At 42.6% G+C, this 23,810-nt stretch overlaps 1 protein-coding gene across 15 annotated transcripts in view; it reads left to right on the forward strand.

Moving 5' to 3' along the window:
* PHACTR1 (phosphatase and actin regulator 1) overlaps positions 1-23,810 on the forward strand; it is a 588,779-nt gene that overhangs the window by 445,209 nt on the left and 119,760 nt on the right. For all 15 annotated transcript variants that reach the window (XM_012476554.3, XM_012476555.3, XM_012476558.3 and 12 more), the window contains one exon: positions 8,661-8,741. In XM_012476554.3, the coding sequence (XP_012331977.1) occupies positions 8,661-8,741 (81 nt within the window). The remainder of the gene's footprint in view (positions 1-8,660; positions 8,742-23,810) is intronic.

Genomic DNA, 23,810 nt, shown 5'->3' on the forward strand with positions numbered 1-23,810 from the left:
TCCTGGAGAGAAATCTAAATCAGCCTTTGCTCTGGTCATCTGAGCAGGACCAAATGACTTGTTCCAACATCAATATTGCTTTTTCTCCAACTTCCTCATCTTTTTTTTTTTTTTAAACAGCAATACTTAAAAGTTATGGAACATAAGAGTTTCTTTCTTCCATCAGTACTGGGAGCATGTATAAAATACCCGGCCCAGAAATTATACATCTAGCTATATATTCTAGAAAAATTCTTATGCATGTATACATGGGTGCCTGAACAAGTATGATCACAGTAGCGATGTTTGTATGCCACAATGTGGGAACAATTTAACTTGCCTTCAGCTACAAGCTGGTTAAATAAATCACAATACGTATATCCTATGAATGTGGCATGCAGTACTCAAAAAAAATGAGGTGGGAAGAGCTCGGGAAACACTTAATAATTTAGAGGAAGAAAAGGACTTCTAGAAGAATATGCGTAGAATGATTCATTTATGTTTTTAAAATGGTATTTGTATACAGTGTTCTACTTCCCACAGTGTGGGAAGATGTGAGTGTTGTAGGGGAGAGGCAGGGAAAAGATGGAGATAGTAGTGGATTTGATGAGTTGGGCTATGGAGGGAGAGATCGTGAAAAGGACTGTTTTCTCTTTAATCTTGAATTTTTTATGGTAAAATATTTTCATGTATTATTTTTATAAATAAGTGTGTATGTGTGTGTAAGAGAAATTTTTTTAAATGCCCTATTTTTAACAAATTCATCTAAGCTAAGTATTCCACCAAGGAGAATGAGCCCGTTCAAGATGCTTATTTTACATTCATCAGTGTCACGCTGGGCACAATGGTTCACACCAGTAATCCCAGCACTCTGGGAGGCAGAGGTGGGTGGATCAGCTAGGTCAGGAGTTCAAGACCAGCCTGGCCAACATGGTGAAACCCTGTCTCTGCTAAAAATACAAAAGATTAGCCAGGCATGCTGGCGGGCCCCTGTAGTCCCAGCTACTTGGGAGGCTGAGGCAGGAAAAATGCTTAAACCCAGGAGGCAGAGGTGGCAGTGAGTCAAAATTGAGCCATTGCACTCCCGTCTGAGCGACAGAGCAAGACTCCATCTCAAAAAAGGAAAAAAAAAAAAGATTCATCAGTGTCAGTGTCAACGAGGCATAGGATTCCCTGGTTCATCACAAATTCATGTGGAGATGGAGACTAGGAAAATACATTAAGGAGGTATCATAGCTTTCAGTAAATACAGCGTAGACTGACATGGTGGCTCAGAAGAAGAGTTTACAAAAATGACTAAACTAGAACTACTGTCACTATTGGTAGAGGTGGTCTTTGGTCTTATATCTCCAGATTCCTCATTTCTAAAGTACTGGTTCACATGCAGACAGATTTCAGAACAACAGAGTGGAACAGAAAGCTGGGAGAATTCTCCTGCTTTTCCTGTTTTTTCCTTCCTTTACAAACCAGTGCAAAGATCAGTGTGTTTTAAACTGGAGATTTGATTATTTTTCAGGTATGGTGAGTCCAACAGATAAGAAGACAACTGCTATTGAAAAGATTGTTTTGCTCTCAAATCCCAGGAGCAAGGGGCATGCCACCCAAGCAGGGCCATATGGGGGAGGTATGGGAGGAAAATGTGGGCATGAGCCTTTTTTGTGGTTTCCATGGAAAGGAATAGGCGAGACAGAATAAGCAGTCTTAGGATGGGCTAGTGGGAATACTTTCAGTTGGCTCTGTCACATAGGGGCAGTCTCTAGTCGTCTAGTACCTGACCCTGGGGTGCTGAGGACAGGTGCACAGTGGCTGGGAGCGTAGTAGCTCATTAAAGGAGCCGGTCAGGACTGTGGGCTCTGAATTGATTCATTGGGATATGAAAGGCATGTTCAAAATATTCCATTCATTATCTCTGGGAATCGGCCAGCCATAGAAGAGGCAGTCCATCCAGGGTCAGCAAGGCCCCGAGACGTCAAAGCATCAGTAATACAGAATAAAAGTGCATGGGAAATACACAGTGGTAAAGATGCAAGGATAGCCATGCCTTTTGAGGTTTCATGCCTACTTTTTATATTAAGGCAGAGTCTGAAGGCAAGTTTAGAGAGCCTTCCTTGGACATGCCAACCTTTGAATACAGTTTCTTGGGACCATTTTCGGCTATGTTTGGCACTGCCATTGAGAAATCATTCTCCCACTAATATTTCAGGGAAGAGGGATATGTAAAACCTTTTTTTTAAAAAAAAAAAAAAACATGTTTGGGTCTTTTCAGCTAACTTTGTTGGTCTATAAAAGCCAAACACAATTTGTTTTTTTCCTTTATCTCTTCAGGCTCTCTCATATGGTGGTTCTGAACTGCAGACTAGATGTTTCTAGAAGAGTCTTTGCACCTTTGCTGGTTTATGTGGTTTTGTTTTGGTGTTTCAGTTGCCAGCATCACATTGTAAAGCCTCTGATGGTTTTCTGCATTTACCGCAGGCTGGAAATTTGGTTGTTTTCTAAAGATCAGGGAGTTGCATTGGCCACTTTCTGAGCTGCATATTCATTTAGGGGAGAACCAGATTCCTGATTTTTCTATTTTGGTTCTACTGATCAATTAGGTGTTAGAGGTTTAAAGCATTGCTGAAAAGAAGTTTACCTTTATATGCTATATTTCTCATTTTTAAATTTTAATATTGGCTTTCTAGCTTTCTGTGGCCTAAACTTTATTAATTTCTTAATTGTCTGTTTAGATATACTATTTTCATTTTTTTAACTAATGCTTTTATTATTACAGGCATTTTTCCTTAACAACTTGATTGAGGTATAATTTATGTACCAGAAAATGAACCCATTTTAAGTGTACAACTCAATGATTTCAATAAATTTAAAGAGTTGTGCAGCCATCACCGTAATCCAGTTTTATAACCAAACATTTTACACCAAAGCATCCCCTTGTATGGACACTTGGATTTTATACTGCTCTGTATTTTATTTTATATTTTATTTTATTTTATTTTTTGAGATAGATTCTCACTCTGTTACCCAGGCTGGTGTGCAGTGTTGCAATCTCGGCTCACTGCAACCTCCACCTCCTGGGTTCAAGCAATTCTCCTGCCTCAGCCTCCTGAGTAACTGGGATTACAGGCCACCACGCCTGGCTAATTTTTATATTTTTAGTAGAGTTGGGGTTTCACCATGCTGGCCAGGCTGGTCTTGAACTCCTGACCGCAAGTGCGGCCCACTTTGGCCTCCCAAAGTGCTAAGAGATTACAGGTATGAGCTACCACGCCTGGCTTGCCCTGTATTTTAATAACTGTATAATATTAGAGTGATCCTTGGCTTTTAGAATAGGTTTTCTTGTTTTAAAATAAGTCCTTCTGACTGTATTCTTCTTTCGTATAAAAATAATATCTGCTCTCATGCTTTTCCCGCACCTCTGGCAATACAGGTTTTTGCTTAAAGGGATGGATTGCTTTGTTCTGTTCGCTTTCATTTTCTGCCTCCCAGACACCAAACGCTCCCAGGCAGTCAGCTCCCCCTCACACCTCAGTTCTGTTAGCTGATTTATCTTATCCCTCCCATCCGTCGGGCTGGTGCTCTACACACCACCCCTTCTCTCTTTCCCAATGCCTCCCTCCTCCTCTTCTAAATTATTTAACTTTTCATAATTTCTTCTTTTTTCTTCCTTTTTCATGTTTGTTCTACCCGAAGTCAAAATTATCGAGGAAGGAGGGTGAGACCATACCCCTGGTTAGTGAAAAGGAAACCATTGTATTTTCTTCTTTCCCCCATTAACCCCATTTTCCCTGGTGTTTTATGGGTCAGTCATATACCAGGTCCAGTGGTTGTCCCTTTGCACCAGACAGCCCACAGTATTTTACTTCCTGGAGCAGTGGTAAGCTTGTCCTCGTGTAGAAGTTAAAGCAACTCCATCTTGGATGCTAATCCACCATGCTGGCTTCTGATTAACCCCAGGTCTTAGAAGCCCTCTGAGATTTCCAGTGTGTCTGCTGTTCTTTATGCAAGAGCATGTACTTACCATAAGTGCTGCCCTTAGGTTAGAACAACCTTGATATTACCAGGCTTCGGTTGTCCTAAAACTCTCTTTTCAGTCATGTAGACCCTTTCTGTATGGTATATAAGCCCTGGGTCTAAAAGAAGAATGGCCTGGGGATCCACTATCTCATCTCACCACTGCCCAAGACACAGTCATGGCTTCTGTTCATGAGTCCCTACTATAAATTCAGAAGCTGAATTTGTCAGCCTCTCTTTGTCCTCTCGGCTTCCTCAGACGTCAGGGGAAGGTCTGCATACGCCTGCCTGCTGCAGAACACTTTGGCCTCACTTAAACTTAGCCCTGACTTTGGAAGAGCTGCTGAAAGTAAGACCAGAAGAGAGGCATTGTGCATACCTTGTTGAGAGAGATGGTAAGAAGTGAAGAGTTTCTTACAAGGAAGAAGTTCCTGAGAATAAAGTGGAATTATGTCACTTTACCTTGACTTTCAACCCCAAGTAAACTAACAATCAGATTGCCTTCGGTGTTTAGAGCCTTGCTGTTTTCATATGCATTATAATCATTCTCACAACAACATGGCATCATGGAGAAAAAGGGAGGAGTATTAAAATCTCTTTCTGCCCTTCCACTTAACTGCTGTGGGTGTGGGACTCTGAGCAGGTTCATTTTGCTGGGCCTCAGGTACCTCATTGTGAAATGGGAATGATTGTGGGGAAGATTAAGTGAAGTAACAATTTTTCACCCTTCTCAAAAGGATGTGTGCATTTGCCGTGGGCTCAGGGTTCTATAACAGGAATGGACAAAGCCGTGGAAGAAATAAGCCATCTCTTTCCAGCATGTCACTTTAACTTGGAAATTGGTGGTGATGGAGCGGAGCATGTTCTCACTCATAGGCGGGTGTTGAACAATGAGAACACATGGACACAGGGAGGGGAGCACCACACGCTGGGGTCTGTTGGGGGGGAAATAGAGGAGGGACAGTGGGGGGTGGGGAGTTGGGGAGAGAGAGCATGGCGAGAAATGCCACATATAGGTGAAGGGGAGGAAGGCAGCAAATCACATTGCCACATATGCACCTATGCAACAATCTTGCATGTTCTTCACATGTACCCCAAAACCTAAAATGCAATAAAAAAAATAATTGAATAAATACTGAGTTAAACAAAAAAAAAAAATTAAAGCAGATATATTATGTGATTTCTACATTTCCTTTTAAAGAAAACTTAGTACATTAAAGAAATGGCATGCTTGGCATGGGCAATTTTGAGTCCTACCCTTGGAGCCCCTAGTATTCTCCTTTTGCCGTAAGGAATGTTTCCATGGAAAAGTTTGAGAAGCACTGGTGCGTGAAAGCATCTGGCATCGTCTGTGCCACGTAACACATTCTCATTTAACTTCTCATGTCTGTTTATAAAGTATCCAACTGCATTTCCCTAGCACAGGCTTGGTAACATCTCCTCTTGGATGTGGCTAGCATTGAACTCGACATGCATCCTCCACCCACCCACCCCCCGCCCCCGAGTCTCATCCCATATTCACTGCCTTAATCATGGACAGCACTGTCCATGGAGTTACGCAGATCAGGAACCAGGGCATCCTCCCTGGCCTGTGTCTTTCCTGCATATCCCTGTCCAACCTTTAACATGTAGTTGTGCCTACATTGCCACCTCCACGTGTCTTGGGTGCATCTTTTGTCACTGTCACCAGCATCTTAGTCTCAGCTGCTATGATCCCGTGCCTGGATGCCTGTCATCACCTAGTCATTGGCCTCTTTCCAATCCATTCTCTATACTAACATGAATGTTCCTCTTTCATATCCTCAGAGCTGACCATTTCTTCCCGTTGCTCTTAGAATAACATGGTCCATGAGGCCTTTCATGGCCCAGCCTCCTACCCCATCTCAAACATTCTCCACGTGATGCTCGCAGCTGCAGCCACACCAGCTTTCTATCTGTTCCTTCCTGGCACCATGATTTCTCCATCTGGAGCACGCTGCTCTATCTGGAGCATTTCCCTCGGCCCCTACCCAGCCCCCCTCAGCTCAAAGATCTCTTCTTCAGAGAAGCCTTTTCCAACACCTTACTCAGGGACAATATTTATCATATGCTCTGATAGGATCTTGTCCCTTTTCTTAAGGAGGACTTATCTCAATTTGTGATCACACATTAAGTCATATCATTTGATGATGGTCTGAATGTCACATGAGTCTGTAAACTCTGACAGCAACGGCTGTCTCTTTGGTCACCATTATCTCCAGCCCCTGTCGGTGCCTTTGACCGTGGACAGCGGGTTCACAGTTGTTGAGTGACAGCTGATGTCCAGACGGCTGAGTGCTTAGCCTGAGAACATCCACAGGGCTCCTAATAGCTGGGGGCCTTGGACCTCCAAGAGCAGGGTTCTGCTCACCTCATTGCACATCTTTGTTACAGTGCTGTAGACCAGGTCTATCCACTTTCATCTGTGGTTTAGAAAAGCACCTGGGAAACTCATTTTGTTTAGGAGAAATCTGCTTTATTTATGTGGTTAAGTATAGAAGGGGAAAGCATCTCTTCACATTCAGGTGGCTTTATGTCACCAAAATACCTATAACCCCATACTTAAAAACCCCCTGCTTCACCTTACCTATCCAGTTTTCTCCCACTGTGCTACTTAGCAGATCTTTTCCTTTCTCTTGTTCTTTTTTCTTTTTTTTCTTTTTGAATCAGAGTCTCACTGGGTCACCCAGGCTGAAGTGCAATGGTGCAATCTCACTGACTGCAACCTCCACCTCCCAGGCTCAAGCAATTCTCCTGCCTCAGCCTCCAGAATAGCTGGGACTACAGGCATGTCCCACCATGCCCGACTAATTTTTCTATTTTTTGTAGAGATGGGGTTTCACCATGTTGACCAGGCTGGTCTCCAACTCCTGACCTCAAATGATCTGCCTGCCTCAGCCTCCCAAAGTGCTAGGATGACAGGCGTGAGCCACCGCATCCAGCCACTTAGCAGATCTTTTCAAATCAGGCAGAACTTCCTAACCTAACTGCATGCTCTATCCCTTCTCCAGCCCTTCCCCAAGTTCTCTTCTGCTAAGAGGATGTCTTTCTGCCTTCTGCCACCATATCATGCCATCGGGTATGGCTCATAAAACTCCTGAACCCCCAAACAATCTGTTTCTAAGCTTTCCCCCTTGTCCTCCTAGCCAGCCCTCCTACCCTCACTTCTGTGGGTACAGATTTATGTCTCTATTTTAGGATTAATATGTTCTCCTGATACTCAGCTCTACATGAGTGCATCCTAACCTAACATTTATTTTTCTTCCTCATACCACTTAATTCATTATAATTTAAGAGAGGGAGCTAGAACATAACATTTTTAAAATAGTAAGTTCCAAAATATATAATTAGTGATTCTCAGCCAAGCCATGCCTGAGAATAACCCAGAGAGCTTTTTTTTTTTTTTTTTTTTTTTTTTTTTAAATCACAGTGGAGATGTCTAGTCCCACCCTGGACCTATGAAATTGGAATGGCTGGGCTGAGTCATCAGTGTTTTCCCGGTGTGGCAAAGTGACTTGCCTACGGTTACTCGACTCATGTCCCAGAGCTAGAGGGTGACAGAGTTTCTAGTTCTTATTCATATTCTTTGGACTACATCCTGTTGAGGGCAGTATGTGTTTAATTAATCTCTATCTGAATTTGTCTGCATAAAATAGTTTCCTTATTTTATAGCTAATGATTTCCCCCGAATATGTTTCCAAAGACTGTGGAGGTTGAGTCTGTGTGTACCAGAGACTGCATCAGCTGTTGGAATAGCCTTCATTCTTTCCCAGGTTCACCATGTCCCTCCTTCAAGCCACAGACCTGCCTCTTATGCAGCCCCTCACTTCCCTACTCCTGGGCTGTTTCTACTTGATTTACCCCTCAGCGTGTCCACCGTTCCCTCTTTCCTCCTCCAGCCTCACCACCGTCTTCCCAAGCACTTGCCCTAGGTGCATGGCTGGGCCATGGCAGAGGCGCACCGGGTAACTGAATAGTTCCTTCTCCACTTGGCTGCTCTAGCCTGGAGCCTAAGAGAAAAAGTAGAGGGCCGTGCCGTGGAAGCCACCCCTACCCTTAGACAGTATTGCCCCCAGACCCTGGGAGGCCACACCAGAGAGCTTCTCTGAAGATATTTTCACGTCGCTTTTAAAAATAGTTGGGAAGCAACGAAATCATCAGTGAGGCGTGATATCTATGAGCTGGATCACTGAAACAGCAGTCCCTCCTTGGAGGAAGTGCCGTGCTCAATAAAGTGCGGTAAGACTTTCATCCGAGGTGGCATTTCTGGCACTCAATCCCAGTTCCTTTACTCAGTAGCCATGTGCCTCTGACAAGTTGTTGAGCTGTCCTGTGCTACAGGTTCAACCATAAATTGGGGTTCAATTAATTAAGAAATGCCTACCTCTCATAGGTGGTAATTTGAAGATTATTTGGAAGCTTAAATGATATAATCTGATTAAAAGGCTTGTTATGATAGTATCAAAACATATTAACTGGTATGCCTCATTAGCTCACATTAGCAAAGCACAGTTTACATTGTGCTTTACACAGTGTACGCTACATTGCGTAATGTAACTGCCTGTACATTGCATTGCCATATGTATTAACATGGGATCCTTTAGAAGACAGCTTCTTTACATACTCACATCTGCCTCTCTGTCTTTTGTTTGTAGCCCTGGAAAGGAAAATATCTATGAGGCAAAGCAGAGAAGAGCTGATAAAGCGAGGAGTCCTGAAAGAAATCTATGATAAAGGTAAGGAGGATTGGTCTGCCCTCCCTAGGCCAAAGAGTCACGTGTGGAATCTGCGTGCATGTTGCTTGGAGTTGCATTTCGTTTTGTGCCCCACCATATATCAGGATTTAAACCACTGAAACTCCAGACGGTTCTGGAGAGAAAAGAGAACGTAGCAGACAGTGCTGAAGCTGTCAGGATTATATGAGATGAGGGAAACAAAACTCCCATTTTCGCAGCGTCAAAATCAAACCACAGGAGGCTAAGCAAAATGCTGAGGCTGCAGGAATGATGCAGGCATGGGCTGTGAGTCTGTAGGTGTGCAGATACACCCGGCCAGGGTGGAGTCAACTGTTTAGGCCTTTTCAGCCACTAGGAGTTCCCAAGACAAATGGGAGAAATCCATACTCATCTAGGATTTCCTTAACATGTTTTTTTTTTTTGGTGGTCCATCTCCCCACAGTAGAATAAATTGAAGGAGATAAATTTATGATATGTAACTACACATTTAAGATATTTTAAATGAGTATTACAGGGCTTCAAATGCTCTGACATTCCACAGATATTTGCCAGTGAATACCGTCTGTCCTTTGCTTATCGGATTATTGTCTTTAAATATGAATGTAAGTAGTCTACATGGCATATCAAGTATCCTTCAGTCTTCTAAGAGCTTTGCAGTATTTCATTTTATTTTACATATATATACATATATATATAAAACAGCAAGATCCTGTCTCAAAAAATATATATAAACATATTTTTAATATATATATTATATACATATTTTTAATATATATTTTATATATATTTTTTGAGACAGGGTCTTGCTCTGTTGCCCAGGCTGGAGTGCAGTGGTGCGATCATGGCTCACTACAGCCTTGATCTCCCAGACTCAAGGGATCCTCTCGCCATGGCCTCCTGAGCAGCTGAGACCACAGGTGTACATCACCACACCTAGCTAATTTTTGTATTTTTGTACAAAAAGGGTCTCACTACATTGCCCAGGCTGGTCTCAAACTCCTGAACTCAAGTGATCTTCCCACCTCAGCTTTCCAAAGTGCTGGGATTGCAGGCGTGAGCCACCATGGCTGGCCTTTGCTATTTTAAATTGAACTTGCATGTATGGCCTTCTCTTCTTCTTCCCCTCTCCTCTCTCTCTTCTCTCTCAGTCTGAAGACCACTCTCCCGCTGTTAGTGCTTTAAGTGAAATACCCCAGACTGTCACTTCCAATCTTACTACACTCATCAACAGTGATTGTCTATGTCAGGTTGTCTTATTGATTCAGGCAGGTGTTATCTGGCAGGCCAGATGATTAAATCACGTAACATTCTACTTTAAGGATCCATCCTGATAGTCAAAGTGCTCCTGTAATCTGCCGGTCAGTCCATTCACCATGTTTCTGTAGGTCTTCTATGTGCCTCATGTGTGTTCTACTACAAGGCAGGTTGTATTTCTGGGTTCTAGCACATCTTTCAGATTTCACTGTTTTGTGGGTTGCTTCTTATTCCTCTGGTGCATCTGACTTCCTCCATTCCCGTCATGGGCCTTCCCCATGGTACTTTTGAAGTATCTTCTCTTAGTGCAAATTACTAGCCTGAAATGCAAGCGGAAAGTGGCCTAGTTCTTGCGCTGCCCTGGTGGCAAGGCGTAATGGAGGCAGAATGTGAAGGTGCACGATTCCACACTACATTCTGTCAGTATCAAAGCATCCTGGGGCCAAGCAAGCCAGATGGTAAGCCATCTTTATCCGTCGACTTCCATGTATGTCCATACCAAAATACCACTTTTTTGGTGCATTAAGGTCTCCAGGAGAAAAGAATCCCCTTTTGTCGCTTTTCTTCAGTGTCCTGCTTCCTGTATGAGTCCCCAACCCTCCCGTGTTTTTTGTTTGATTTGAGATGGAGCCTCCCTCTGTCGCCCCTGCTGGAGTGCAGTGGCGCAGTCTCGGCTTACCACAACTTCCGGCTCCCGGGTTCAAGTGATTCTTCTGCCCCAACCTCCTGAGTAGTTGGGACCACAGGTGTGCGCCATCACTCCTGGCTACTTTTTGTTTTGTTTTGTTTTTCAGTAGACACGGGGTTTCATCTTGTTGGTCAGGCTGGTCTCAAACTCCTGACCTCAAGTGATCCACCTGCCTCAGCCTCCCAAAGTGCTGAGATGACAGGTGTGAGCCACTGCACCCAGCCCATCCCTTGTTCTGGCTTTAAATCTCCATGCTTTATTATAAGCTCCTTTCGCCATATTCACCCCCCAGGAGAGAGGGAAAATGTCTAACTAAAAATATAATATTATATGATAAGCACCCAAGTGCTTAAATAAATATTACTGTTACAGCTAAAACTTGTTCAGATCCAGTTAAACAGTCCCTCTTCTCCCTCAGGAATATTCCAAAGTAGAGAATACGTCTACTGTAGCATTTATTATTTCCATTACATCTAATAATTGGGTTAAGAGTTGCCTAAGTGAATTCCTGACTTAATAAAAAGAAGTCACAGACTGTTGGAGCAAAAGCCTCATTTTATGGGGAAAGAAACAGAGGGTCCCTGAGGCCGGAGGGTCCCTGAGCCTGCTCTCAAGGAACTCCTGACTGCTGGTACCCCAAGACCACACCAACAGTCTGCAGTTTCCCGAGAGCATGCGATGTGCCTCCATCACACTAGCATCTTTCTCCATCAGCACACATGGAGCTAACATAGGACTCGCACTCAATAAGTGGCTCACGCCTGTAATCCCAGCACTTTGGGAGGCCAAGATGGGTGGATCACTTGAGGTCAGGAGTTCAAGACCAGCCTGGCCAACATGGTGACACTCCATCTCTACTAAAAATACAAAAATTAGTCAGGCACGGTGGCTGTAGTCCCAGCTACTTGGGAGCCTGAGGGAGGAGAATCACTTGAACATAGGAGATGGAGGTTGCAGTGAGCCAAGATGGCACATTGTACTCTGGCCTAGGCAACAGAGCAAGACTCTGTCTCAAAAAAGGAAATAAATAAATAAAGGCCAGGCACAATGGCTCATGCTGTAATCCCAGCACTTCGGGAGGCTGAGGCAGGGGTGGATCACTTGAGGTTGAGAGTTCGAAACCAGCCTGACCAACATGGAGAAACCCCGTCTCTACTAAAAATACAAAATTAGCCGGACGTGGTGGCATGTGCCTATAATCCCAGCTACTTGGGAGGCTGAGGCAAGAGAATCGCTTCAACCCTGGAGACAGAGGTTGTGGTGAGCCGAGATCACACCATTGCACTCCATCCTGGACAACAAGAGTGAAACTCCGTCTCAAAAAATAAAAATAGATAGATAGATAGAAAGATAGATAGTTGCAGAGGGAAGGACCCGTCTAGTCCCCACCTCTCACCTGTCACCACAGCCTCCTGTTTTACTTTGATTCTTGAACTAACTGCTGTCTGCTGTTTCTGTTGTTTGTTGACTGACTTTCCTCACTAGCACGTAAACTATAGGAGAGCAGAGGCTTCAGATGCTGGGATTCCCCAAGCCCCAAATCATGTCTGATGTAGTTGAGATGCAAAAAATGTTTACTGTTTGGATGATGGGAAGAGGAGAAGAGATGGGCTAAAACAAAAACTTCACTGCACACAGTAGTGTATAGGTTTGTGTTTTCTGTGGGATTTTCTGATAAAAGCATTCATTTTATATCACTGTGGATATTAATCTCATTGCCTTATATTATAATCTGTCTACAGTCAGGAGCATGAGCCCTGGAATCAGATTCAATTCCAGTCCCACTGATGACTAGTTGTGCAACTTTAGTCAAGTTGCTTAACTTCTCTGTGCTTCTCTTTCTTTATCTGAAAGTATGGGTGGTGATGTGATGAGGTGCAGCAGATGGCACCTACAAAATAGAGCAGTGACTTTTCTTATAACAGTGACTTTATAGCAACCTATAAATTGTCTCAATCAGGGTTAACATGCTGTGATTATTATTAGTCTCATCATCATCGTCATTGTCCTTTATATTTTTTTCAAACTCTTTATGTGCCTTACCCTGGGTGACCCTGTCAACAGGCCCAAGAATTCAGAAGGGTGAACATCACTGTTCCCTTTTGTCTGAGGATTAAAAAGGTACAAAGATCCATGACCTCCTCAGAATGGCCTTAGTGTCAGTGTCCACCCAGACCCCAGCCTTCTGTAGCCAAATTCAGTTCCACCTGGCTTTCCTCTGAGCCTCTAAGCAAGTCTTTTCCTGTCATTTGTTCTTTCCTTTCTATAACATCATTCTTCTTGCAGTATCTGAGATTCTGGTGGGTAAACGAAATAAAATTTTATTGCCGCAACCTGATGAACAGCAAATGGCAAAGAGACTGTTTTTTCAAGTTGTTCGTTTCAAGGATAAATCTCATAGGTTTGGAGCAATCATTCCCTATTGCCTGGCTGGTAATTCCTCATTTTGCACCACTTCCTTGTGTTAGCGCACATGACTCTAGTGAGTTACCTGCAGCAAAATCGTTTCCACCCGAGATGCATGGACCCTGACAGCTGCCGAGTTGATTTGTAATGACTATGTCAGCCTGTCCCCCTGCATGCAGTCTCCAGGCCCCGCCTCTGTTTGTACTGCAGTTATGCTGTGTGTGTGCACGATACTACTGATGTGGTGGAAAATAACTTGTTCTCTTTAGTAGGTAAGATTTTTCTCTTCCAGTGCTTTTTACATTCTTGATTTTGCTTGATAATGCCCCGCTTGTTCATATAAACCATGAAAATCAACTGTAGTGATTTGTGAGTCGTAATTATTTGGGCAGGGTACACATAAAATTAATGAGGTTTTATTACTCTTACAGTTCTCAGAATTCTTTCCATTTTTTTGGGGGGGGCAGTTAAAATCCCTAACTGGTCAATGAATTTAATTCAGGCAAAATGAGAGCTTGGGTCTAAGAGAAATAATCTCAAGTGTCTATTGAACTAGCACAGAGATTCCTCATTGAACAGAGTGTGAAAGACAAGAAGAGCATAGTTATTCAACAGCTTTTTTGGGGGGCGGGGAGGTTGGCTTCCATATTGAATCACGTAATTTTACAGTCTAGAGATTTAGGTAAGCGTTTTAAAATCAGAGGAAATTGTTTGATCTCAAGATATATTGAGGCCAGATAAGAATGCAGCACACGTTGAAAACCACGTAAGAGGAAATTTAAAATCACGTTAGTTGTGATGGTAGCAGGGACATAAAATTGTAGGTTCTTTTTTTCCCATTTTCCAGATTTTCTACAATATGACTATGATTGTTTTGTAAAGAACACAACTTAAACGTTAAGATGAACCACAAACGCTCTAAAAAAGGTTAAACCAATTAATGGTGTAAAATAATCTGTCATTCGACAGTTTATTTGTATTTATTCCTCAATCTTATAACTTATTTGCTTAAATTTGAACTTAATTTAAACAAACTAAACAAAGTTTAATTAAAGTTCTCCTTGGCTCCTGGACTATGCATGTATTTCTTCATTCAACAAATTGGCACCAGGTGCTCCCTCCGTGCCAAGGAGCTGTCTAGGTGTGGAGCTACGGTGATAACCAATTGCAGAATCTTACCATTTCAGAGTTTGCGTTCTACTAACGGAAATAGGGAATAATACATATAGTATTTATTGCCAAGGAGTGATGAGTACTCTGAAGAAAAATGAAGCAGCAGGGTAAGGAAATAAAGTCAGGAGAAGGGGGTTGTGATTTTAGGTAAATGTAATCATGGAAAACCTCTTGCGGAAGGTGATATTTTCACAGAGATCTAAGTGAAGTGACCGGGTGGCTCAAACAGGGGCATGGGCAGATTCCGAAAGATTCTGAAACTTTACGACTTTAAAGCAATTTGTAACTTCATTCATGAGCCCTTAAGTTCTTCAGATTGCCCTGGTATGTTTCTTTTTAATGAAAGCCTTACTGTGGCATTTGCTTCTCTCTGATTACTCTGTAAATCCGAGCATGGCACTCCCCGTTGAAAACCTGCAGTGGCTCCGCATTTTGCTCAGAGAAATTCCAGGTTTCTACAACAGCCTAAAGCCCTGCATAATCTGCCCTCCAACCCCTAACATTTGCTTTCGCTCCCTTCATCCCTCCTACAAATTCCCTTTCCCTGGTCCCACTTCATCCCTGCTTCCTCGCCCTTGAGGTTTGCATTGGCTGCACGCTCATCCAGAAGCCTCTTCCCACAGATGTCCAGATGGCAGGCTCCTCTTTCCAGCCTTGGCTGAGGTGTCCCCCTCTCAGTGAAGCTTACTCTGCAACCACCAAGTTTCAAATTGCTGCTGCCTTCTCTAAGTTCTTAGAGTTCTTAGACCCCTTGCCCTCCTTCCTTTTTTCTTATCACCTTCCACCTTCAAACACATCTAAAGTATGTATTTATCATGTTAATTTTTTCTTACCTATCTCTCCTCACTTCACTTCATAAGCTCCACCCAGCAGGGCAGGGGTCTTCATCTAATTTGTTCCCTGTTGTAGCCCGAGTGTCTATAGCAGTGCCTGGGACAAAACTGATGTTCAGCAAATGATAATAGGAAGCAATGAATGCAGGCATGGGGCAATTTCTGCATGTTCACGTGACTTGGTTTATTCACCTGCACTGGCAAAATTCAGAATACTAAGAACACTGATCCCCTTTTGTTTGTTCAGTTTTATGGTCCATAAAACTTTATTCCCAGTTATTTAAATAGGTAATGTTATGCATGTATTTGTATACATGGATGCCAAATGCTCTAGTTTCAGATAGTGTCTTTAAGTGTTATGGGAAAAACATAGCAAAGTCAGTCTAGTGTAGTCATCCAAGGCATGTGCAAGGGACTGGTTCCAGGACCGCCTCCCATACCAGGTCCCATCCCATCATCAGCCCTGTGAAACTCGCATGTACGAAACATCAGGCCTCCAAACACAGGTTTTTCAATCTGTATTTGGTTGAAAAACATTCACATACAAATGGACCCATGCAGTTCAAACCCATGTCATTAGGATCAACTGTATATTGTTTGGCCATTAGTAAAATAGTGATTATATTTCTCAGACTTAGCAAGGATCTCAAGAAGTCACCTGGCTAGCTACTGATTATTCCTACTTAAACACGAAGCAGCTGAAGCCCAGAAAGGTTACTGATGTAACCTAAGCCACAGCCAGTGAGTGTGCACTCTTAAAACCCCTGCTGAGATCGTAGGTCCTTCATTTGGGATTTACAGGAACACAGGAAAGCTCTGCACATTGGTTGTCAGAGAAACTCAATAAATATTGCTATTAGTAGCTGTTGCAGGTAATCTCTACAAATAAACCTGATGCTGTGTTTGTAGAATGTTAGGGATAGCAGTGGTGATTGTGCTATTTCTATCACAGAATTTCTCTAGGAAGCCTCAATGCTATCACCACGTCACTCACTTTGTATAGTTTGGGTATGTTTAATTCACGTGGATGTATCCTTTGTTGAGAGGATGGGGAGGGAAAAGAAGACCTCTTCTCTACCATCGAATGAAATGAAGTTATCCCTGCATGTTAGACAATTCCACAACCTGCATGTGGCAGCCTGCAGTGAGATCATTGAGGCTGCTGTAGCTCACCTAGTAGTTTCCGCTGCAGTCCTACCTAACCTGGGGGAAGAGGTCATCCCACAGGGAGGGGAAAAGAGATCAGGAGGGCATGTATCCTTCAAGGAAAGAATAAAAATGACAGCGTGCCAGGGAGCAACTTCGCTTTCTGTTGTGTGCTGGGAATTAGAGATAACACGGCACAGCAAGTAATAAAGTGCATCGAGGGACGTTTCTTCCCTTAATCAGGTTGGAGCAGCATTTTGGAAGGTGTTATTTTTAATTATAAACACAAATAGAAGCTTCCTGAAATGGACAAGTCTTTTAAACAGGGGTTGCATTTTTCCTCTTCTGACATTTAAGATGAAAAAGCCCCATATTTAAATTAAAAGGTCATCATATTTTAAAAAGAAAAAGAAAATTTCTCCTCTGTATTAGAGGAGACAAATGTAGACTCGAGCCTTCTTAAATCCCATGGTTTATCTGGTATTCCAGGTGCATGGACTTTTAAATTCTTGACTTTTATGGGAAATGCTTTTCACAACCTTTACCAGGCACTGTTGTTTGTCCCATTTTTAGCTGTTTCTGATGTCTCACCTAGAAATGGCATTTTCTGAAAGCTGTGATTTGGAGTAACCATGTGAAAATGAAAAGAGTGTTTACTTTCAGCACCAACAACCTATAATCATTTGTGTAGCACCTAAGCACTTCATACAATAGGTTTACTTGGACTTGCTTTTTAAATAAAATCCACCTCTAAAAATGTAAAGGTGTTAAGACAGATGGAAAGTGGTTTAACCAATAAGAGGAAAGAGCAATTGTGATAAAAATTCTCTTAAGCAACACTGTTGTCTCAGAAAACCACTATCCCAAGCCTAAATTAATGAAATAATAATTATTATTGTAATGACAAGCATTCCCCATAAATGTATTCATTCATTATATATTTGTGAGTACCTGTTGTGTTTCAGGCACCATTCTGGGCACCAGGAATACTAGGAAGGCCAAGCCAGGCATCTCTGGCCAGTAGAATTTACAGTCTTGGTGATGGGTTTAGGCTGCTTGGCAGTTACAATGGAGAAAGGATAGGACTTTCAGGTGTATATGGAAGCATCACCCACCCAGGTCTGGAGACTTACGGAAGGCATCTTGGAAGGAGCAGTATCTTAGAGGGAACCCTGCAGGGTAAGTCAGAATTATGCTAGAGAAGTTAGGAGGGGTGGTGGAATGTTACAAGCCGAAGGACCAGTACAGTGGGAGGCACAGAGTCAGGAATAAACAAAGGGAAGGCACGAGAGTGCCCAGCATGGCTGTAAGGTAAGGGAGAGTCATGCAGGCTGGAAAATTATATTCATTGTTTAGTCTTCATCTTGAGAACAGTGAGGCATTTCGGGAGGGTTTTCCACACGATCAGATTTGCAGCCTCATCACACTGCCTGCAGGGAGACTGACTTGCAGGGAGAGCAAGACAGGAGTCAGGGAGAGCAGCTAGCCGGCTCTTGCTGGGATTCAGAGGATGCAATGGTGGGGAGTGTGAGAAAGGGTAGGAAGTGTGTGGAGAAAGAGAGGACAGACTGGAGAGTTACAGGAGCTGAGGTCAGAAGGGCCCTGTGACCACTTAGATCTGGAGAAGTGAGGAAAGAGGGTAGGCAGGGCTGAGACTTATGATTTGGGCTTGGGCAACTGGATAGACCATTCCCTGAGCTGGTATCCCAAGAGAAGTGAGTTTAGGACATAAAACAGTGTGATGATCTGTCCCCATTGAGTCTGAGATATCCAAATATCTAAGTAGACCACTAAATATACAGACATGAAACTCGAGGGAGATCTGTGCTGGGCTAGGTGGAGATGGTTTAGACTGGTCAGTGTATGCATTATTGTAAAGTTATGTAAATTGATAGTATTTCTCAAAGAACGTAAAGTAGGAAAATGAGGTGGCCCTGATAGAAAATTCCATGAAACCCCAACATTTAATGTTGGGAGAGTTAAAAAAAAAAATGACCGAGGAGTTAAGAAGTACCCTCAAAAACCAAGAAGTGGTCAAAAAATAGGAGGTCAACCAGAAATGTGTAGCATTATGGAAGCCAAGATAAGAGACTGTTGCTCAGCTGGGGGCAAAATGGCCCACACTGTCAAATGCAGATATATCAAATAAGACGAGGAATGAGAACAAGATCAGGAATAAGAAGTGCCCTTCTGGTTACTTTTGTGCTATTATATAGATTCTTCAGTTACCTGTGAAGCCAATATGCAGTCAGCAGGGTGTAAGTTGAGATGCTGTGGTTGCAGATAATAAAAAAGTTAAAGAGGTTGAAACAATAGCCAAATTTAGAAAGTCCACAGGCTAATCATCTTTGCGTTTGACCTCTAAGGTATCCCAAATGCTTTGAACAATCTTAGAGTTTGTTGGTGTTCATTTCGTATTTATTGTGTGAAAGAATGAAACTCGCGTAATAAAGCCCAATTGTAGGGCAGCTCTAGGGCTGGTTCATTCATCAGCTATGCACTATGGCTAATGGATGCCATCCTTGGGCTATAACTCCTCATGGTGACAAGATGGCTGCAGTAATTCCTGCATTGCATGCTCTTACCACAGTGTACAGGGAACAAACGAAGTCTATATCATCTTGGTGGTATCTTGACAAGAGCAAGAAAATTTTGCAACAAAGGTTTTTCAGACTTACCCTCATGTCTCATAGATGAAAATTTGGGGAGATAACGACCAGATGTTTTCCTCCTAATTTTGACAAATGTTTCTGTAAGTTTAAGTATTGCAAGTACAGTCAACTCCCTGAGTGCTGCTGCATAATGTAAATTCATATTGGAATATTCCCCATGAAAGCACCCTTTCTAACTGCTTATCTGGACCCCTTCTTTGAACTCAGGGAAGGGCAGGGTACATGGAGCATGGTGGGCATCACTACCTCATCCATGTACCCCCAGCCTTACAATGCTCTTCTACTCCCCAGCCACTGACATGTGTTGACCTTTATAACTAGAAAGCCAGCCAGACTTCGGGAGGCTAGTAGCTGGCGAAGGAAAAGCTGGAAATAGCTTAGAAAAATGTTCCAGGTTTCATACTTTTGCCCAAGACTTGTGTGAAGTTAGACAAGTCAATGGCGCACGCCACCCCATTAATAATGGGTGAAAGAACAGTATTCTTATAGGAGTCCCGAGCCAGGGGTTCTGGTCCTAGCTCCCTCGTGTTCTATCTATGGAAGATACAGGACATCTTTTCATCTCTCTAGACTCTGCTTTCTGATTGAATATGACCCCAGGAGCCTAGACTGCTGCTGCCAGCAAGGCCATACTTTCCTTTGATCCCCTTTTGCTATTCCCAGGCCCCAGCCTGCTTGACTGAAGGCAGTCTGTTACCAACCAGGTGATCCTCCTAGAGTCTCTGGGAATCACTCCATTCTCCCAAGAAATGATGAACTCTTCAACTCCACTGTGGCCATTGCCTGTCATCTCATAAAGGACATAATCCCATTTGGGCTTAAAGGACATAATCCAATGTGGGGAGTTAGGTCATCACCTGCTTAGAGCAGATACTCGATAAATGTTGAGCTGTGGTCTCCGCCAGCCACCTGCCCTCCCTGCTCTTCTGCTCTCCTTTCATGCTTTTCTCAAGTCCTCTTCACTGTCCCCACCCCACCCCACTTCCACCCAGGTAGAGCTGAGATCCGCTGAAGGCTCAGGACTCCTCCAAGGGCTGTGTTGACCTCTGTAGTTCTGTCCTGCTGCTCCCAGGGCTCCCACTGCCCATGTGTACCCTGGAGCTCATCCCCCATCCCAGCACTCCAGGTTTCCCACAACTGCAGTTTCTCTAACAGGACTACAGTACACTGAGCCAGCCGCTCATTATGGTGGAGATCAGTGTAGCAGCATCATTTTAACCTTTCTGTTACAGAAATGGATTGACTTTTGCATACGTGTAAGGCCCATTGTTGTGATTTCCAAGTCACCTTGAGCAGTGCTTTCCTGCAGAACTTTAAACAGTAACAGAAATGTTCTGTTATCTGCGTTGACCAAGGCAGTAGCCTCTAGCTACATGTGGATGTGGAGCATTTAAAACATGGTTACTCTGACTGAGGAACTGCTTTGTGAATTTTATTCAATTTTAATGAACTTGAACACCACTACATAAGTCTAGTGAATGCCCTATTTGAAAACCCAACTAGAGAAACAGAGCTGTGTGAATTTTGAAATGGCCATCCCCTATAACTGCCCCCCCACCCCAACTCTAGGCTTTTTTTTTTAAATTTATTTATTTTACTTTAGGTTCATACTATATCTGGCATTTCTCCCCATGTTGTCCCTCCCCACCCCCCACTGTCTCTCCCCTACCCCCCCAACTGTCCCCAGTGTGCGATGCTCCTCTCCCTGAGTCCACGTGTTCTTTGTTCAACAGCCACATATGAGTGAGAACATGCGGCGTTTGGCTTTCTGTTCTTGTGTCAGTTTGCTGAGAATGATGGTTTCCAGATTCATCCAAGTCCCTACAAAGGACATGAACTCATTGTTCTTTATGACTGTGTAATATTCCATGGTATATATGTACCACATTTTCTTTGTCCAGTCTATCATTGATGGGCATTTAGGTTGGTTCCAGGTCTTTGCTATTGTGCACAGGGCTGCAATGAACATAGTGTGCATGTGTCTTTATAGTAGAATGATTTATAGTTCTTTGGGTATATACCCAGTAATGGGATTGCTGGGTCAAATGGAATTTCTATTTCTAGATCCTTGAGGAATCACCACACTGTCTTCCACAATGGTTGAACTAATTTACCCTCCCACCAACTGTGTAAGAGTATTTCTATATCTCTACATCCTCTCCAGCATCTGTTGTCTCCAGATTTTTTAATGATCGCCATTCTAACTGGCGTGAGATGGTGTCTCAATGTGGTTTTGATTAACTCTAGCCTTTTCTAAAATCTTGAATGCTAGGCTCGGCCAGGCTACTCTACTAATGTTGAAAAAGGCCCCTTGCACACGTGGTTGATTCTGTGAGATTCAGACTATCATATTGCATAGGAGGGAAACTGTGACTTTCTGTTCATTTGATATTCAATCTCTGCCCCAGTTGCATTTTTTATATCAAAATGCCCAGGAATAGCAAGATGGTAACTCCTCTTGCAGCTACAAACCTTGGAGCCAGAGTCATGGTTTGGAAATAGTGGTCAGAGTCCTTATAGTTCATGGGGATACATCATCTAAGAACCAATGCACTGGCATGCAGACTGCTGAGGAGGCAGAACCATACCTGGGGAGACAGGCACCGCGCAATTCCATGCAGTGAGGTGCTCAGGTTACCAGAAGGCTGAAGGCAGGGGAAGCAGCCCAGATTCCACATGAGCCATGGTTTACTGACCATGAGGTGCAGTGAGAGGCAGCAAATACTAATAAATTCAGCAGGAATTAGCTCCAGGGAAGTGCAGCTGAAACAAGCTACCCAGGGTCAATGTCTTTGCCACTCTTGTGATGGAACGTCATTGCATCTCATCTATTTAATGTTTTAGGCAAAGGCTTCTCAGCAAGAAGGAAAAGCCTATTAAAATCAAAATAGAATATTAAACTCAGAACAAAAACCACAATAACAAAAAGCAAGATGATTCTTTGAACACAAAAACATGTACCATTTCATTCCATGTGTGAAAATATCCACTCTGAGTAACAGAGAATCAATTAAATTCTGAGAATGAAAATAAATTTTGCACAGATTTTCAAGGTAATTGGATTTAGAAGAATTTTGTGAGTCACAAAGATGCCTGCATGAGACAGAAAAGAACATCATGGCTCTTGCAAGATTGTTCTTGCATATATACAGGTCAGAATAATCCAAAGACTTTTGGCTGCAGGTAGGGGTAAAAACTGGAAGTCTCTGACTTGTGGATTCTGAAAATATAGGTTCCCTGGCCCTATGGACCCCGGCAGTGTCTGCCTCCAATTCTGACAGTACACAGAGACTTTTAAACACACACACAAACGAAATGAATTTTCCTCACTTGAAAAATGTGCCAAGGAACTAATGTATTTGGTTGTTGCAAATGTAATTGCAGCTTTAATTAAAAGTAATGACAAAAATCACAATTCCTTTTGTACCACCTTAGTTTGTTTTTTTTCTCCAAGTAAGACTATCAAGTCTTTAAATGCCCAAGCATCAAATGATAGTAACACTCATTAGTAAATAGGCAACATTTAATAAGGATATTGCTTTTGGCCGGGTGCAGTGGCTCATGCCTGTAATCCCAGCACTTTGAGAGGCCAAGGGAGGTGGATCACCTGAGGTCAGGAGTTTGAGACCAGCCTGACCAACATGGAGAAACCCTATCTCTACTAAAAATACAAAATTATCTGGGTGTGGTGGTGCATGACTGTAATCCTAGCTACTGGAGAGGCCGAGGCGGGAGAATCTCTTGAATGCGGGAGGCGGAAGTTGCGGTGAGCCGAGATTATGCCATTGCACTCCAGCCTGGGCAACAAGAACGAAACTCCGTCTCAAAAAAAAAAAAAAAAAAAAGGAATATATTGCTTTCTATGCTGTATGTTTAAAAGTCTTAGGCAAACTGGAGAAAATATCTCCAACAGAGATAAATGCCACAGAAACATTTCCAGCTTCTTAGGCTTAGAGCTTTTAATCCATCAGTGAAATCCTTAGATAAATTATGACTTAGTTAACTGTTACGCAGCACATCATTTTACTATGAGGGCAACTAGTAGCTTTGATTGCAGTGATTTAAAAGCTTGTTGGGATTAACAGAAGCTTTATCAAAGCTCTACATCTTGTTGCTAAAATGACACCTCTCTGGGATACAAAAGGATGGCTATGCCGCCTTAATGAGTGGATTTTTTTTTCTATTCATATAGAAAACATATGTCAGTGTCAAAAAAATACATAAGACGAAGTCTCTATTTCAGCCTCACTAATGTTAGAACCACTCCCACCAGAATGACACTTGTGTGGAAAGCACCTTAGTCTCTGAGATGCACAAAGGGCATGCCTGGGAAGCTAAAATGAGAACACAGAACATGCAGAAGAGCAGCTCCTGTCTCAGAGGGAAAAGGCAATTAGCAAATGCTTGCATTAGGCTCCTTTTCTGTGTCTTCACAAGGATAATTATTTGCTTTAACATAGGGTGGCTCAACTTTTTTATGTTGCTTTATCATCATTGGTGATCATTAGTAAATTAAAATATGTTTGAATTTTTGCAAGCATGCATGTGTAAATTCAACACATTTGCATTACCAACAAAGATGCAGGGTAGCCAATTCTTCTTATCATTTTTAGTCTAAAATTGTTGCATGGCACTTTACTTACATAATTTTTATTTACAATGGAAGCATAAATATCGTGATTTCATGATGTTCATTATTTTCTGCTACAAGGACTAATAATTAAGACAGTTTGAGTTTTGTCAATGATAACTACGTGTCTTACTTATAAAGTATTCTATATTATTGCTATCATTAAGGAATTGAAATTTCCAAATAAGTCATTTTAAATGAAATCACATTTTAAATTTCATTTAAAATCACATACTCTCTCTCTCTCTCTCTCTCTCCCCCCCTCCC

Source organism: Aotus nancymaae, unplaced genomic scaffold, assembly GCF_030222135.1.
Source record: "Aotus nancymaae isolate 86718 unplaced genomic scaffold, 86718_ANA_hifiasm-v0.15.2.pri h1tg000051l, whole genome shotgun sequence".
In the NCBI taxonomy this organism is placed as follows: domain Eukaryota; kingdom Metazoa; phylum Chordata; class Mammalia; order Primates; family Aotidae; genus Aotus; species Aotus nancymaae.